This window comes from Dunckerocampus dactyliophorus, chromosome 9 (assembly GCF_027744805.1).
Source record: "Dunckerocampus dactyliophorus isolate RoL2022-P2 chromosome 9, RoL_Ddac_1.1, whole genome shotgun sequence".
Classification (NCBI taxonomy): domain Eukaryota; kingdom Metazoa; phylum Chordata; class Actinopteri; order Syngnathiformes; family Syngnathidae; genus Dunckerocampus; species Dunckerocampus dactyliophorus.
The window spans coordinates 17,474,427-17,489,614 of NC_072827.1; the positions used below are offsets into that span (position 1 = coordinate 17,474,427).

A 15,188-nucleotide genomic window follows, 5' to 3' on the forward strand; every position below is an offset into this window, starting at 1 on the left:
GTGTGATGGGGGAAGGAGGTACTGTATTTACACAATTAATGAAATGCATTTTTGATTTTGATAAATGTATACCTTCCAGTCAGTGTGAGTCAAAACTGAGGATTCTTTTCTTTGTAAGGGAAGAAATGACTGGTATTAGATCTCAGATATACCACATGATTTGGTTAGTGGGTGCATCAGTAAAGTATAGTGCCATATAACACATAATTGTAACGTCCGACTCCCACACCACACCACTGCACTACTTACCCTCGGGTTGGGCTGACAGCAATGGCGTAAGGTTCTCCTGCAATGTCGGTAATTAAGCGGGTGCAATTTGGTCCCTTGAGTTGTCCAACATTTACGGAGTACCGCAATTTAGTCCAGTGTGCTGTGTAATAGCTGAACCAGTGCATCCGTGAATGATCTGTCCAGTAGATATTTCCGGTGATCCAGTCAGCAGAAATGTCTCTGGGTCGTCGAAAGTCTGAACACTGATACAATTTGAAAAGTCAGATCTACTATTTCCTCTTGGTACATCATTATTCAGTGCAGCTATTGAAATCTTGATTTACACAGTCATAGAGGTATTCATTTAAAAATATGTTGATCATTGTGGCTGTAGTTTTCAGCCCTTTGGAAGTGCTTTACATCTTAGTGAAAGATGTTTTTAATATTTTGGTTCTAACAACTGAAGGTAATATTAGAGGCAAGCCTTAATATGAACCAGTGTAGTTCTACAACAATTAATTACAGTACAATAATAAACACAGTCATATCTCTGACATTGTCAATCAACACAAAATATGACTAGTTTGTAGTTACTTATTATGTGCTTAAAACACATGTACTAAAATCTATTGTTTTGAGTTGCAGAAATCCCTTGCCACTTTGCGCTTCAAAAATCACAGCATCAGGATTTTTAAAAAATATACGAATTAATAAATCACCGCCGTTTTGTGGTTGAATACGGCCCATTATTAGTGAAAACATATGCATATTTAAGCAATTGTCCAGATGTGTGCCTAAAATAAGCATTTTCAGGCATAAAAATGGCTAAATGAAATAAAATACAAACATAAGGCATTCAAAGACATACTGCATAATAGTAGCATTCTTCGCTGGTCACTAGATGTCAGTAATACTTGTATTACTTTGATGAGACAATAGGAAGTAGCTGTCCAGAACAGGAAGTAAAAAATAACAAACAACAAGAAGCTCTACCAATGCTAACTTGTGAGTCTATATTATGTCTTATTCATGTCTAATATGTATGTCTTATTTTCTCAAAATATGTGAATTTTATTGGTTAATACGAGTGTAAAGGTGACTATAAGTGACTATAGTTATTTCATGTCTAGAGGGCTCTAATAATGTAAAATGTAAACTGCTTTTCTATGCTCTAGCTACACAAATATTCATTTTATTAACAAACAATTCTACTACGTGGAAAATCACTTATCACGGTCGGGTCTGGAACCAATTAACCATGATAAATGACAAATTATTGTATATTCAATTGACAAAATAACAAAGTCTTTATACCTATAAATTAATTTTTTTGTGTGCGTGTCACAATTCTTTTTCGATAAAAAAACAACAAAAAAACAGATTAGATATACTTACAATATTTCTGACATTTGTTTTAGTTTGACTTCTTTCCAGACTTTCTTTATAGAATATTCCACCGGGGTTGAATTGGGTAGCCCAGATAAACTTTTGGTGTTGAAACAATGCATCCATCCCAATAATCCGTGCATTGTCCTCAATTTCTGTGAGTACTTTGTGTCCATGACTCTGGTTAAATGGATACACAAAACTTCGAATTTCAGTGTCATTAGCAATGTAGAGCACTCGATCTTCTGGTCCTGCCAGCAGAGTAATTAAGGAAAGAAAAGCAACACATAATAAGCTTTGGTCAATTTTTAGAAATATAACATTTTTCTCCAAAATGATGGTCAAATTAAGAAAACAGTGATTGGCTACTGTAAAACCATATAAGCTTCTTACCTTTTGCAATGCAGTTACCATCGATCTCCTTATAATTTCTGTCACACGTGCACTTAAAAGATCCCTTAGTGTTTGTACAATAATGAGGGCATGTATCAAACTGCAGACACTCGTTAATCTCTAAAAATAAAGAGATCACAATGAAACGCAATTAAAAATTGTGCTTGAGTTATTAGTTACAGTTCATTCATCCACAACAGGATGATGTTTATGATATACCACATCACCACTCAGCATTCAAAACCAGTATTTTCCTTGTGAAGCATTAAAATAAACAAGTAATGGTCATGCTATTCACATAAAAGACCATAAAGGCCAAAGAGGATCGTCTACTACCGTCACATTGGCCTGACTTCTGGTTCCTCTTGAAGCCTGGTTTGCACTGGCATACTGCATTTGTATTTGTCTGGTTGCATATAGCATCCTCTCCGCACGGATTTGTTTTCTTACATACATCTCCGCTGGAAACTACAAATAAAGATTGGACTTTGGTTACACAACCATACTCAGCATCTCAGACACCTGCTGTGCTTTTCTTTTGATGTGCAAAAGGAAAAGGGCGTCATCCTTTTCCACATCACACACAACCTATCTCAAGGCACATGCATACATACATTAGCATGAATAACAAAACATCACAGCTATAATGAGGAGATTGCCATGCTTTCCAATAACGTCATGGCATCTCTGGCACTTTTCATCTTTTCTGATAGCTTCTTTGATCGGTTTGCTTATTGAGTCAATTGGTGCTGGACTCACAAGCCTTGCAGTCTTGCTCTTCCGAGCCACCGTCGCCACAGTCATTGAACAGGTCACATTGTAGCTGAATGGAGATACAGCGTCTGTTACTGCAGGTGAACTCAGTCTTCCCACAAGGTCGAGGTCTTCCAGCCGTCTCTTCTGCTTTGATCAAAGACAGTTCATGAGATTAGACTTTCAAAATCCAAATACACTTGATTGACTAAAGACTTTGTGCACGCATATTAATCAATGAATCGATTTAGGCTAATTTCCTCAAAGTTGGAATTCTTCAGCATAATAAGATCATTCATCCATCCGGTTTCTGCAACACTATTTATGTTCCCTTGAGCAGCTATTTGAACCACTACACTCCCAATGACCCGTATGTAGGAACAGTTTGAGGAACCGTTTCTGTTCCAGCATGTTCACAAACCATGGTCCGTAAAGTCATTTTGAATTCAATATGTGTGGAAGAGTTTTACTAATCAGTACCGTATAGGGGTATCACAAGATCTTGCAAGATTAAAACGTGGCAATATTTTTCGTTTAAAAAAACAGCTTGTCTCGTGGGAACAGAGCTTCCAAAAGCCTTATCTGACTGTGAGCTATGGCATCGCTACTGTGAATGCTAATGAACGTAATATGAAAGTGGCAGTGTGCGAGGCAGGATTGGAACCACACCTTCAGTGCTTTGTGCACTATACACCTTGTAATCCAACACGCACTCTGCATTCCCAGCATCACTTTGCTTGGGTGGCTGCTTTTTTTCCATTAGAATTCAACAGCTGCCGTGGTGTTAATAAGAGATAAAGATAAGATAAGATATGCCTTTATTAGTCCCACAAGGTGAAATTCTAAGCACAAGCTGCAATAATTCTACATTTGATCGAACTTACTTAAGATTTGACAGATCAAAATACAATGACTGCATAAGACTTCCGTCAAAAGGTGTGATAGTAGTGTCTTCTACTTTCTGGTTCTGCACTGTAAGCATCATGGGAACCGTAGTTCTTTTAGCGTAAAACCCCCCCCCAAAAAAACGAATCTACTGCAATTTGCTATCTATTTTACATGTCTTTACAAAAGTACACATTAACATAAATTATTAGTAGTAGCAGCTACAACTGCCGTCATTATCTTAACTTTCATCATGTTTATTTTTTGTTCGAGGTTGTGAAAAAAAAGTTCAACAATTAAAAGCATCATGCTTAGGTCATGCTTGTAAAGTTATAAAGCATTTCAAAATGCACCTAGCATGTTTTGTGACTCAGTTAAATAAAAAGTATTTTTGTCCAGTCCTATATTTTGTCATCATAGTTTTAAAAGTAATGTTAAAATATCTCTTTTTTTTCATCGTTTTTTTTGCACAATTTTAGTGCATCTTTTGTTTTTTTGCAGACTATGAAGGCTGTTACAGGCCAAGCCTGGCCCTTTAAGAAGAATTGCATTGTGGAAAGTTGAGTGTTGTAGTTCTGTGCTTTAGCACGGGGTGGCGTTGTCCCTCTATTCTCTCTCTTCTGTCTGCACCGCCCATTGTCTTCTGCGTCCTGACTGTCTGTCGAGCATTGTCAATCAATTTCCTTTGTGCCGTCTGTTGTGGTCGTGGCTAGCAAACTAGTTAACCGTGTGAGCTGCTTGCTAACCGCCAATACTGTAAACAATAGAAGAAACAGAAGAAGCTAACTGCATGTGACTCTGAATGCTGTTTGGTTGCAAAACCCACAATGTCGATGAAACGTTCTGCACCCAAAAGGCAGAGGAAGTAAATCCATCACAAAAAAAGTTGGACTTCTGGACGTGCTGAAGGAAGGCAGAAGTTATGCGGCTGTAGGGTGCCATTACGGAATACTGTAAATGAATTTTCGGTTCATGGACCACAACAAGGAGTAGTAAAATACAACGACAGGAGCAATATAGCAATACAAGGACACAAAACAGCCGAACTGCGCCAAGATGAAGAGATGCGGTCAGAGGAGTGAAATATGCGTGAGTTACAATAATTGTGTGTCCAACCTAGTAGGTTGATCATTAAAATTAAAATTAAATTTGAACTTTGAGAGTGTTTAAACAAGAGAGAAATGTGAGAACATGTTAATGCCTGTCTGAGAAAAGTGTACTGTATAAAGTGTATGCTGAGGGGTTTTACAACCTTAAAAGATATATAATAAGTGTAAAAAAATAAAGTTGGCTACTTATTGCGGGCTATTTTGGGAACCTATCACCCGTGATAAACGAGGGAACACTGTATCGTCTTGTTTTTTGAGCTGAGTGTATTGTGATACCCCGAGTACCTTGTCATAGTGGAGGAGTCTGAGTGCCCAGTCAAGAGCTTGGAAAAGGCATTTGACCGATGTCCCCTCATTTGCAACACCAAAACCTCATAACTCATAACATACACCACTTCAGAGAAATTGTTGGAGAACCCAATGCATGTTCTGTTTTTTTGTCAGTTCCCTTTAATACACAACTGTCCTCTTTCCCAGTAAAATATAAACATCAAGAGGAAATCAAACCTCTGTGCAATGGGGTGGGAAAATAGGGAAGGAACAGCATTAAGTGATAGCGGGATGGAAGGACGACCAGATAGGATTGAGGTGAGATTGAAAAGATGGATGGAGGGAAGAGGCGTACAATGGAGGAAGGTAATGGAGTGAAGTGAAAGATTAATGGTTGGATCAATGGAATCAGAGAGGAAGATAAGGGAGGAAAGAGAGAATGAAAGAGTGAAATATGAATGAAGTCATTTGTCCCGTTCACTCAGGCCTGCCCTGTGCCATCACTCAAATCAGTCTCGCATTGCAGGAGCATATCAGGATGTCATAGTAAAAAGATTTACCAGTTATAGAAGATTTTTCCAACAAAACTACAATTCATTTAAAATGCATTGCAAAACTTTCTATATTCTGCATTCAAAACAACTTGAACAGCAGTTCAAAAACTGAAAATGGCTCTCTTCCTCATGAAACTATCACTGCAGTGAAAAACAGGGCCTTCTCTGTTGCCGCCACTCCCTGCCGCCACACATTCGTGACAATGCTGACCTCACCACCTTCAGGACTAACTTAAAACCACACCTGCTCCGCATTGTGTAAGAAGGAGAGGTTCCGCAGGTCCTTCATACCGACCGCTGTCAGGCTCTACAACACCTGCACCACCTGAACCATGTTGTAGACACTATGCTTTCTTTACACTGTTCTCTTTACTTGTCTTGCTGCTGTAACAAGTAAATTTCCCCGCTGTGGGATAAATAAAGTACATACAATTGCTTTTAACAGATCACGCTTTAAAACTTACATATTTAGTAATACATATTGCAATCTCTTAATTCTTGCTTTTTGTATGCACCTTTAACTGTATTTGTTCAGAAGGCTCTGCTTTTTGCTTTTCACTTTCTACTGCTATTTTGTATACTTGTGTACTTGTATACGTATACGTATTTGTTTGCTTTTACCGTGTAAAACGTCTTGGAGGTTTTGAAAAGCGCTCTATAAATTAAATGTATTATTATTATTGTTGTTGTTGTTGTTGTATTGTCTGATCATTAAACTTTTGTCCAGAAAGCAAATGAGGGCAAATTTGAGTCAAACTTGATTTTGATTTTGGAATATGGTTTTCTTTCTTCTCACTCCTTGGTATAAAAAACTGTCTTCACTGTGGATTGTAACACTGGTCTTCCAGCAATTTCCAGTTTATGGTATGGTTTATGGTTTGAGCCTCAATGGTTCCTGGGGTGATCTTGGCTATCCTAACAGTTTGGGTCTTTTTCCAGACTTCGGCAACTATTGTTTGAATTGATGATCTTGGAATCTGTAGTTCTTGGCTACAAAAAGCTTTCACAACGTATCTCTGTCTCTTAGATTTTCCCTGATTTATCTTGGACTTCCCCAATGTTCTGAGTATTGGTTGGTCCAGTGAGTTCCATCCTGCAAAGGTGAAACTTCCTGCTGCAGTCAATCATGATCACTATCAAAACGTTAATAGGACGTGGCTCATGATGAACTTGATGAACTGACCGCAACATACAATACATTACTTACTTGGCTCATACTAAATGCTCATACTAGCTTTAGTTACATTATTTGAGAACATAAATACCAGAAAATACAAGTTTATATCAATGCATAGTGTACTCACCACATTCTTCTTCATCTGAGTTGTCACCACAATCATCCACTTTGTTGCAGACTTGGTCTGCACGCAGGCAAACATGATCATTTCTGCAGCGGAATGGTCTTGTAGGAGGGCAAGGAAGTTTTTCTTGATTGTAAAAAGAGACAAAAAAAAGCTATTTCATTTTAAGAAAAAAAACAAAACAGCTGCATGTCATCTTGATTTTCTCCTCTGTAGAAAATACTCTGTTTCAGTCCAACCCACCACACATGTCTGTGTCTTCATCTGAATTGTCTCCACAATCGTCCCTGCCATCACACACCCATGTGTGTAGTTTGCACAAAGTGTTATTGCAAATGAATTCATCAGCCCGGCAGAAGAAAGCGCCTACAATCACACAAAGAAATGAAACATCCCCCAGCTTCAACACAAACTCTTATAGAGGTCTATTCAAGTGAACAAAATGTGTTACTCAAAAATGTACTTTTTTTCCTTCCATCTTTCTTTAAGTTCATGGCATGTAGGTGGGAAGCACTTGTCCTTTTAATAGCTGTTCTGTTCATCCAATTTTAGCTTTCACTATATGGACAAAAGTACTGTGACAAAGTGCTATTAGTCCTACAGAAAGTGAAAATGGAAGAAAATATACCGTTGGTCCCCTTGTTGGAGCTATGGCAGCTTCCACTCAACTTCTACAGCGGCTACAGATGTAAAGTACCCTTTGGGCTAATTCTGGCACATTTATATATAAATGTTCATGAATATGCACTGTCCCTTTAAAAAATAAATAAATCCAGAAATACAAAATAAATACAGAAAATATAGCTTCTAGTCCTCTAGAAAGATACTGTATAAGGTTTTGCACTGTGGGCATTTTTGGAATACTAATTCAGGTAAATTGTGCGGGTAGAAGTCACAGATGATGGACACAAGCCCTGAGAAAATCTACATATGTCTTTTCTAGTTGAGAGGTCAGATCTCTCAAATTCTTCCTTACCAAACTCATCCAGCCATCAATTATGAACCTTGCTTTGTGAACTGGGGCAAAGGTATGCTGTAACAAAAAAGGACCATCTTTACACTGTTTCCCAAAATATGGAACCATTAAATTGCCCAAAGCGTCTTTGTAAAATAATTACATACATACTCTAAAAAATAAGCAATCTGTAAGCAAAATGTGTGTTATTATTATTACTTTTAAAGTAATTCCTTATAGTGAATGCATATTAGTAACTTTCCTAGTGTTGTCATATCAAGTCCTTAGCCTTCTTCAGATGCCAGCATATGATGGTATGTTCAAACAGAGTCCTTTGTGTTGACGTCCTCCATGTGCTGACATTTTGTCAAAAAGCCGTCTGTTCTGGTCATATTGATTTTTCTCCTTGCCTGAAAGTTTTATTAAATTGTACCTCTTGTTATTCTTAAAGAACTTGCCTCATCTCTCATCTGTGTTGGAGCCTGCATTAGATTTTCCTTGTCAAAACCCAACCCAATTCTTGATTCAATAATTAAGAGGTTTTTCCAAATATGTTTGTCCATATAGCAAATGACACATCGCCTGAATCATCCATGTCCCACAGCATCACACCTACCCTGGCTGCAGTTTTCCTCATCACTGTGATCCATGCAGTCCATGATGCCGTCACAACGCCATCGCCGAGGAATACAGTGTGCACGATTCTGACAAAGAAACTCATCTTCTCTGCACTCTTTCACACAGCCAGTCTGTCATTACAGAGTAAATACATCCTTTTCGTGACAACATCTGACCACACAAAATGGCCAGCACACAGAAATTGTTGCATATACTGTATACGTACATTCAGTGACGCAAAAAGTGCACTGACCTCATCTGAGCCATCCAGGCAGTTGTCATGTCCGTCACAACGCAGGGTGGCGGATACACACCCTCCACTAGCACACACATACTCATTCACAGAACATGATGGGGCCACTGAAAATGAGCATGATAAACATTATCATCACTGACACTCAGCAACACCTTTCCCGATGTTATGGCAATAATTGGTGGCTAGAACAGCAACTGTATGAGACATATTATCTCAGATAATCACTCACATTTCGAGAAGCCATAGAGACCATAGTGTGCAAAATAACTGGTCAATAATGACCAGGACTTGTCAGCATGAGGGAGCATATTTCTAAACTTTTTTATGTACTTATTTTCCTTCAATTGGGATTTACTAGGAGTGCAACAATACAGGAAGTTCACAGTTCAGATTTGGTTCGATATTTTAGTGACATGGTTTGAGATTTTTACATCATACATTTTCATGCCTTTTTAAAAAAAATGACCAATATTTGTTTCAACTCAAAAGTTCAGTTGTTGAGTTAAATGTATCTGGTGCAGCTATACTTGTCTCTGCTCTGCATATTAAAAGTTAGAACAATATAAAACAAAAACAGTGCCTTTTAAAAATAATAATAAAATAAATAAAAAAATAAATAAGTCACGATTCAATTCAACACGGCAATAAAGATAATTACTGGTACACGTAATCCATCAACAGTTCCGTTCATAGATTCAATAGTATTTCAATCAAACTATGTAGTGTTCATTATTTCAACAGTTCATGTACACATCCAGTTCTTTATTAAACATTACAAATAAACTGGTGGTCAACACTGTGAAGTATGTGTCAACTGTTTGGGGGTGCGTGCCAGTGTGCAACCCAAAATTTGAAATGTTCAAAATATGTGGCAAGCATAATTTCTGTGAACTAGATGTGAATGCAACGTGGATGCAACGTGAACACACCACAACCTACAGTATGTGCAAACAATACGGGCAGTGGGTAACAAAGTGTGCCTCTGCGTGTCTCATTCACATGAATCGGGTAACTGTTCCACCACCTCTTGGACCAAGTCAAGGCAATTCTCAAGTAATTTCTATAGCCTCTTGGATCTTCCTTGTGATTTTCTGTTAATAAATGATCACAATGCCCAAAGCGATGTCTTCTAGTCAGCAATTCCCTCTCCCACTGTGTCCATGCCTATTTTTTTTGTCTAGTTTATTGCCTCCTTTCTGCTCTTTGCACATTTTCAAGACTGCCTCACGAACGAGGGAAGTGGTGGTGACAATGCACACACCCATGCGTGAACAATGCGCGTGGCGCACACTATTGTCATGCACTGCACGTAAACACTACTTGACAAGGTGTAAATAAGTCATGCGGGAGCGCGGCCAGTTCATGCCAATGCGTAATTTATGCGTAAACTGAATGCAAACTAGTTTTCACTCTTTTCAGGCATGTCATAAATACATAAATAAGTGACATGCATTGTGGGACAATGTAGAAGCAACATGCGTGCAAGTGTAAATGCCGCTTAAGTGTAATAAACACATTTCTATAATTGAGTTCACGGTGTGCACTGAGCAATTGACTTTTTCAAAACATTTTTGCATGAAATTAACATCCACAAATGCTTTTATTGTATGTATATGCATCCTACCGCTGAATTATTTTATCCGGAATTTGGATAATAAAGATGGAAAACACAGTTTTGTATGCTGCTTGAGAGGCCGTCTGCCACCAGCCACACAGGAGCCGCTGATTCCTTCTGCACACAGGGATTTCGTGAGGACTTTGGCGTCAGCTGACTGATATCATGTGTGGCTTGGGTTACAGTATCTTTTGATTCTTAGTGGTCTCATATCAAACCATTGTATCAAACGGTTCGATACAGCTACCTGTACTTGTATTGTTGCACCCCCTAGTATTTACCTATGTATTTTCACAGCATAGGGCACATTATCATGACAGCATAAGCATCTCTACACACGATAGAAATGTGGGACATGGACAAGGCAATCAGGAAAAAGAACAATGATAAAAATGACAAAACTCATTTTTTCCCCAGAAAAAGAAAGCATTGTTCCATGTACCTGTTCCCTGGCAGTTTCTCTCATCCTCTCCCATCTTACAGTCTTCTTGGCCGTCACACAACCACTTTTTTGAGATGCACAGGTTGTTGTGACACCGAAATTGGTCGTCAGCACAGTGTGCCTCACAGCCTTTCTGTGAGCCAAAATGTGGACCAAAATAAAATACACGTTGGAAAACAAATCAAAATGTGCATATTGTGGACATAATACAGGATCTTAATGTGGGAATTGCGACCCACACTGCATCAAAAGTGGCATTGGTGTTTTTCTTACACTTGAGTTGGTAAAAACAACAGAAAAAACCCCATTAATTGTTCATATTCATTATTCAGGCTTTAAAATGCTGAGTGGGTGAAGTGGCACTGATGCTTTGTACTGTGCATCCTCTTGTGAAGGAGAGCTGTAGAGCTGGCTGGTACTGATTTTCTTTTGGCTCATGTGTCGTTAAGCCTAGCTCAAAGATCACAAAGCGGGGTGAGGAGTTCAACACTATTTAACTGCTGTGACCCTGAAAGCTTGCACTGGGGAGGAATTCTCCTTAATTGATTAATAAGAATGCGCTATTTAATTGAGAGAAATTATAGATGACATTTGCAGTGCGAATATTTAACTTTAGCTTAATAGCTTAACTATATTAACTACGAATAATGAATACTCACCAAGTGTTTGCCCCTGAATTATGCACTATATCATTAATATTGATGGCCCTACTTTGATGAACCCTTAAAAGCACTACTTACATTGAAGTTTGAATTTCAACATATTACAATGCCAATTAAAACCTAGGTGTTTCTATTTGAGTATTTGATATTCATAAAATTGACAAAAATGTTCATGATAAATGTGTATGATTGCATTGTATTGTATATTGTTGTGTTGTATGACTACTATCAGTGCCCCATGAACAAATACTTGCCTCATCCGAATTATCCAAACAGTCGTAGTCCCCATCGCAGCGGAATCGGGAGGAGATGCAGTCACCGTTTGCACAGGCAAAATCTTTGTGGTTACAAGTGACTGGCGCTGTGTCAAGAAAAGAAACAAATGAATAATAGAAACAAGTGATACAATCAAGCCAAACAGATTCCCAGCAAACACAGACCCCTAGATACAGGATAGTTACGAGCCAAATGTTTGTGTTCAGAATTATGTGCTAATGCTAGAGAGAAAAAAAAAATCAAACAATTTGAAATAATTAAACTCATTTTGTATGGATGATACGGGATAACAGTTGAGGATGCTGGCAAAGCTGATCAGGATGTAAATCCATTCAATTCTGCCTCTGCAATCGAGAGGAAACAACTCTCTGAAGCCAAAATCATGTTGCTACCACTTAGTTTGAGTATGTCCCAAAGGGCAATATTAGGATGCAGCTAAACAGCTGCATCACATTCACTCTCTGGGCTCTCCCAGTCATTATCCAGCGTGGGTGTGTGAGTGTCTCTATACAACATAGAGTCACAGCTTGCCTTGCAGGAAATCTCATTTGTCACCTTCCTTGCCGTTTGCTGATCAGTCCACCTGATCAGTTAGTTACAATTAATGTTCCACTGTCTTTTTGTTTTTGGCATGACGTGCAAATGACGCCCATGGTGCATGCACAGTAATTAACATTTTATTGTCATGTGCAGGAGGGGAGAAATATTTTTGTAAATAACTACATCAAACTTTACATAAATGCATATTGATTTTGTAAATAAAGGCTATTATTTTATTTAAAAATAATATTCAAAGACATTTATTTCATTCTGGCGTCACATTGAGGTCAAAGTTTGGCGCACACGATCATGTCGCTCTTGCTTGTCGCTTCCACGTGAATGAGCCAAACCGTTTGTGTGTTAGTCGTGTGCAAAGAGAGGTTAGTTGTTTTGTCTTTTCGGATTACAATGCGAAGAAACTATTGAGAACTTCCCACAATGGCAATGAAGCCATTGTTGCCATTCCCGTCCCATCTGGGAAAACTCGCTGCACCTGTCACCCACACACATCAAACCATGCTATCGTGGTACTGATGGTGAGTCAGGATTCATTTTTTGTTCAATTTCAATGTCATGTGCTTTTTTTGTTTTATACATCAGTAAATGGCAATAACATTAGGTTACTACTGTATGTTAGATTAGGCCTACTATAACATCTGACTGCGCCGCACACTAGCGCAGCTCTTAAGGTGTCAGGGAGAGAGTTTTATTTAACTGGCGATCAACCATTCCTACTTATTGAGAGTTAAGTCGAACAGCACTAGCCAATGAGCAAAAAGCCCTGGGCTGTCTACTCACTGTCCAGCGAAGCTATTAACTCACGCCCTATACCACACTCTTATCCGAGTCATGGCACCAATTTAACAGCAGTCATTGGCGCAGTCCATCCCTGCACACTCCAGAGTCAAAAGCCAGCCAAAAGCCCTGGATGGTCTACTCATTGTATAGCGCAGCTCTTAAGGCGTCAGGGAGTGAGGTTTACACAGCACTACTGTACTATGACATAGCTGTTTTGCATTTGTGAGAGTGATGTAAAGTTTGCATTAAATAGCTTTAATTTAATACGACATTTGAAGAACAAACACTTTACAGAGTATGGTCACTTTGAAGCTCATGGTGCAGCATCAGTCAAATTACAGCGAACAGAGCCAAAACGCTGGGAAACACTCGCCCATATGTACATGACAGTCAGAAGGGTACGCAAATAACCCGAAAAATAATTAAGAAGGTATCAGCCGATCTCACTCATCGATGATCGGTGTCAAAATCGGCAGCATAAAATCCTGATCGGAGCACACAACGTGTAACTTCTGACCGGCAATGTCCATACCATGTATTTCAACATGCTCGAATGTGTCCACAGGTTAAACCCCATAACTTTGATGCTGGCGTTTTGTGTCCATTTCGCTTTCCTTTTTCTGTTCATTCATGCATATGGAATGGCATTCTTTTGAGGGTCATTTAGTTTTCAGCTTCAATTTCTGCTGACTGCACTCCAATGCAATGAATGAATGACAAAATGTGACATAGGAGTGAAAGAACACATATACATTTTATACCTAGGACACAAACTAATGTTAAAGACTTTTTGCTTAAAAAGTAGCAAAAAACATTTAAAAAGAAATCTAAAACATCACAGACTCAGACAAAACACGCTGAATTGATTGTAAAAGTCAGAGTATTATTGTCTTAGCTTTGCTGGAATTTAATCCTACTTCAAGTTGTACATTTTTAGATTGTGCCACGGGCCAACAAAAAACAGCTACGGGCCACAAATGTCCTAAAGCAAAAGATTACACCAATTACATGTAAGACTTTGACAATGCCGCTATTCTCATACAAACATGGCAAACAATTGGAGGATTGAAACTTCAGACTGAGTGACTTGACAATGGAAAAATATTGTGTGTGTCTTTGATGGAGAGGTGAAAGGTGCTCGTGGTGATGGGAGAATCTGGCAGGTGTCTTCACAAAAATTCTATTCTCCTGTCTGGATGTGTGTTGCGCATCAACAGAGTATATAACAAACAAAGTGAGCTGACAAAAAGTGGAAGAGCTGGGTTACTCACTGCAGCTCTGCTCGTCTGAATTGTCTCCACAGTCATTCTGGCTGTCACACCTCCAGTGGTCTGGGATGCAGTTGTTATTCTCACAGCGGAATTCATGAGGTCCGCAGGTCTTTTCATCTTTTTCATCAGGAGCAAACAAACACAAAGACGAAAAGGGCTTCAAAGAGCATGAATATTAATGGTGCACTTGCTATCATATTTTCTGGGTGTAATCATCATATCCTCTGGGTTCACCTGAGTAAGTTTGACACAGAGTTCAAAACACAGTATGTTCACTGGAGGCAAATGCACCATAAGATGAAATACCTGACTGCACTACCAGTCATCCTCAGCAGGATTTGTGACACCTAGCAGGAAAAACACCATTTTCTTCAAAAAGATATTCAAGAAGATTTTAAAATCTTGAATAATTTGAATATTTCCTCACCCCAACAAAAGTGATAATAAGAACAAACATACACAATACATTGGGAATCCTCCTCCAAAATGAAATTCAAAATTAGAGGACTTCTGCCTAGGAACCTACTGCAAGTTGTTTGCATTGGTGTGAAAAAGTGTTGGTCACACTTAAATGTTTCAGATGATCAAACTAATTTAAATATTAGTCAATGACAACACAACTGAGCACAAAAACTGATTTTTTTATTATAAAGGGAGAAAAAAAATTAAAACCTACATGGCTGCGTGTGAAAAAGTGATTGCCTCCCGGTTGCCCCCCACCAGAAAGAAAGTAATTGAGATTTATCAGTCTGGAAGAGGTTATAAAGCCTTTTCTAAATCTTTGGGACTCCAGCGAACCACAGTGACAGCCATTATCCACAAATGGCAAAAACATGGAACAGTGGTGAACCTTCCCAGGAGTATCCGGCCAACCAAAATTACCCCAAGAGTGCA

General features: G+C 38.7%; 1 protein-coding gene across 12 annotated transcripts in view; it reads right to left on the reverse strand.

Moving 5' to 3' along the window:
- Positions 1-15,188, reverse strand: part of lrp1bb (low density lipoprotein receptor-related protein 1Bb) — a 339,637-nt gene that overhangs the window by 28,786 nt on the left and 295,663 nt on the right. For 9 of the 12 annotated variants that reach the window (XM_054788302.1, XM_054788296.1, XM_054788300.1 and 6 more), the window contains 12 exons: positions 14,295-14,411; positions 11,664-11,770; positions 10,748-10,880; positions 8,688-8,794; positions 8,433-8,565; positions 7,105-7,227; positions 6,865-6,987; positions 2,749-2,892; positions 2,326-2,457; positions 1,990-2,109; positions 1,606-1,847; positions 250-473 (listed from right to left, as the gene is read on the reverse strand). In XM_054788302.1, coding sequence (XP_054644277.1) covers positions 250-473; positions 1,606-1,847; positions 1,990-2,109; positions 2,326-2,457; positions 2,749-2,892; positions 6,865-6,987; positions 7,105-7,227; positions 8,433-8,565; positions 8,688-8,794; positions 10,748-10,880; positions 11,664-11,770; positions 14,295-14,411 — 1,705 coding nt within the window. Of the gene's footprint in view, positions 1-249; positions 474-1,605; positions 1,848-1,989; positions 2,110-2,325; positions 2,458-2,748; positions 2,893-6,864; positions 6,988-7,104; positions 7,228-8,432; positions 8,566-8,687; positions 8,795-10,747; positions 10,881-11,663; positions 11,771-14,294; positions 14,412-15,188 lie in introns of those variants that run through there. The other 3 variants (XM_054788299.1, XM_054788295.1, XM_054788305.1) reach the window with 2 other exon arrangements.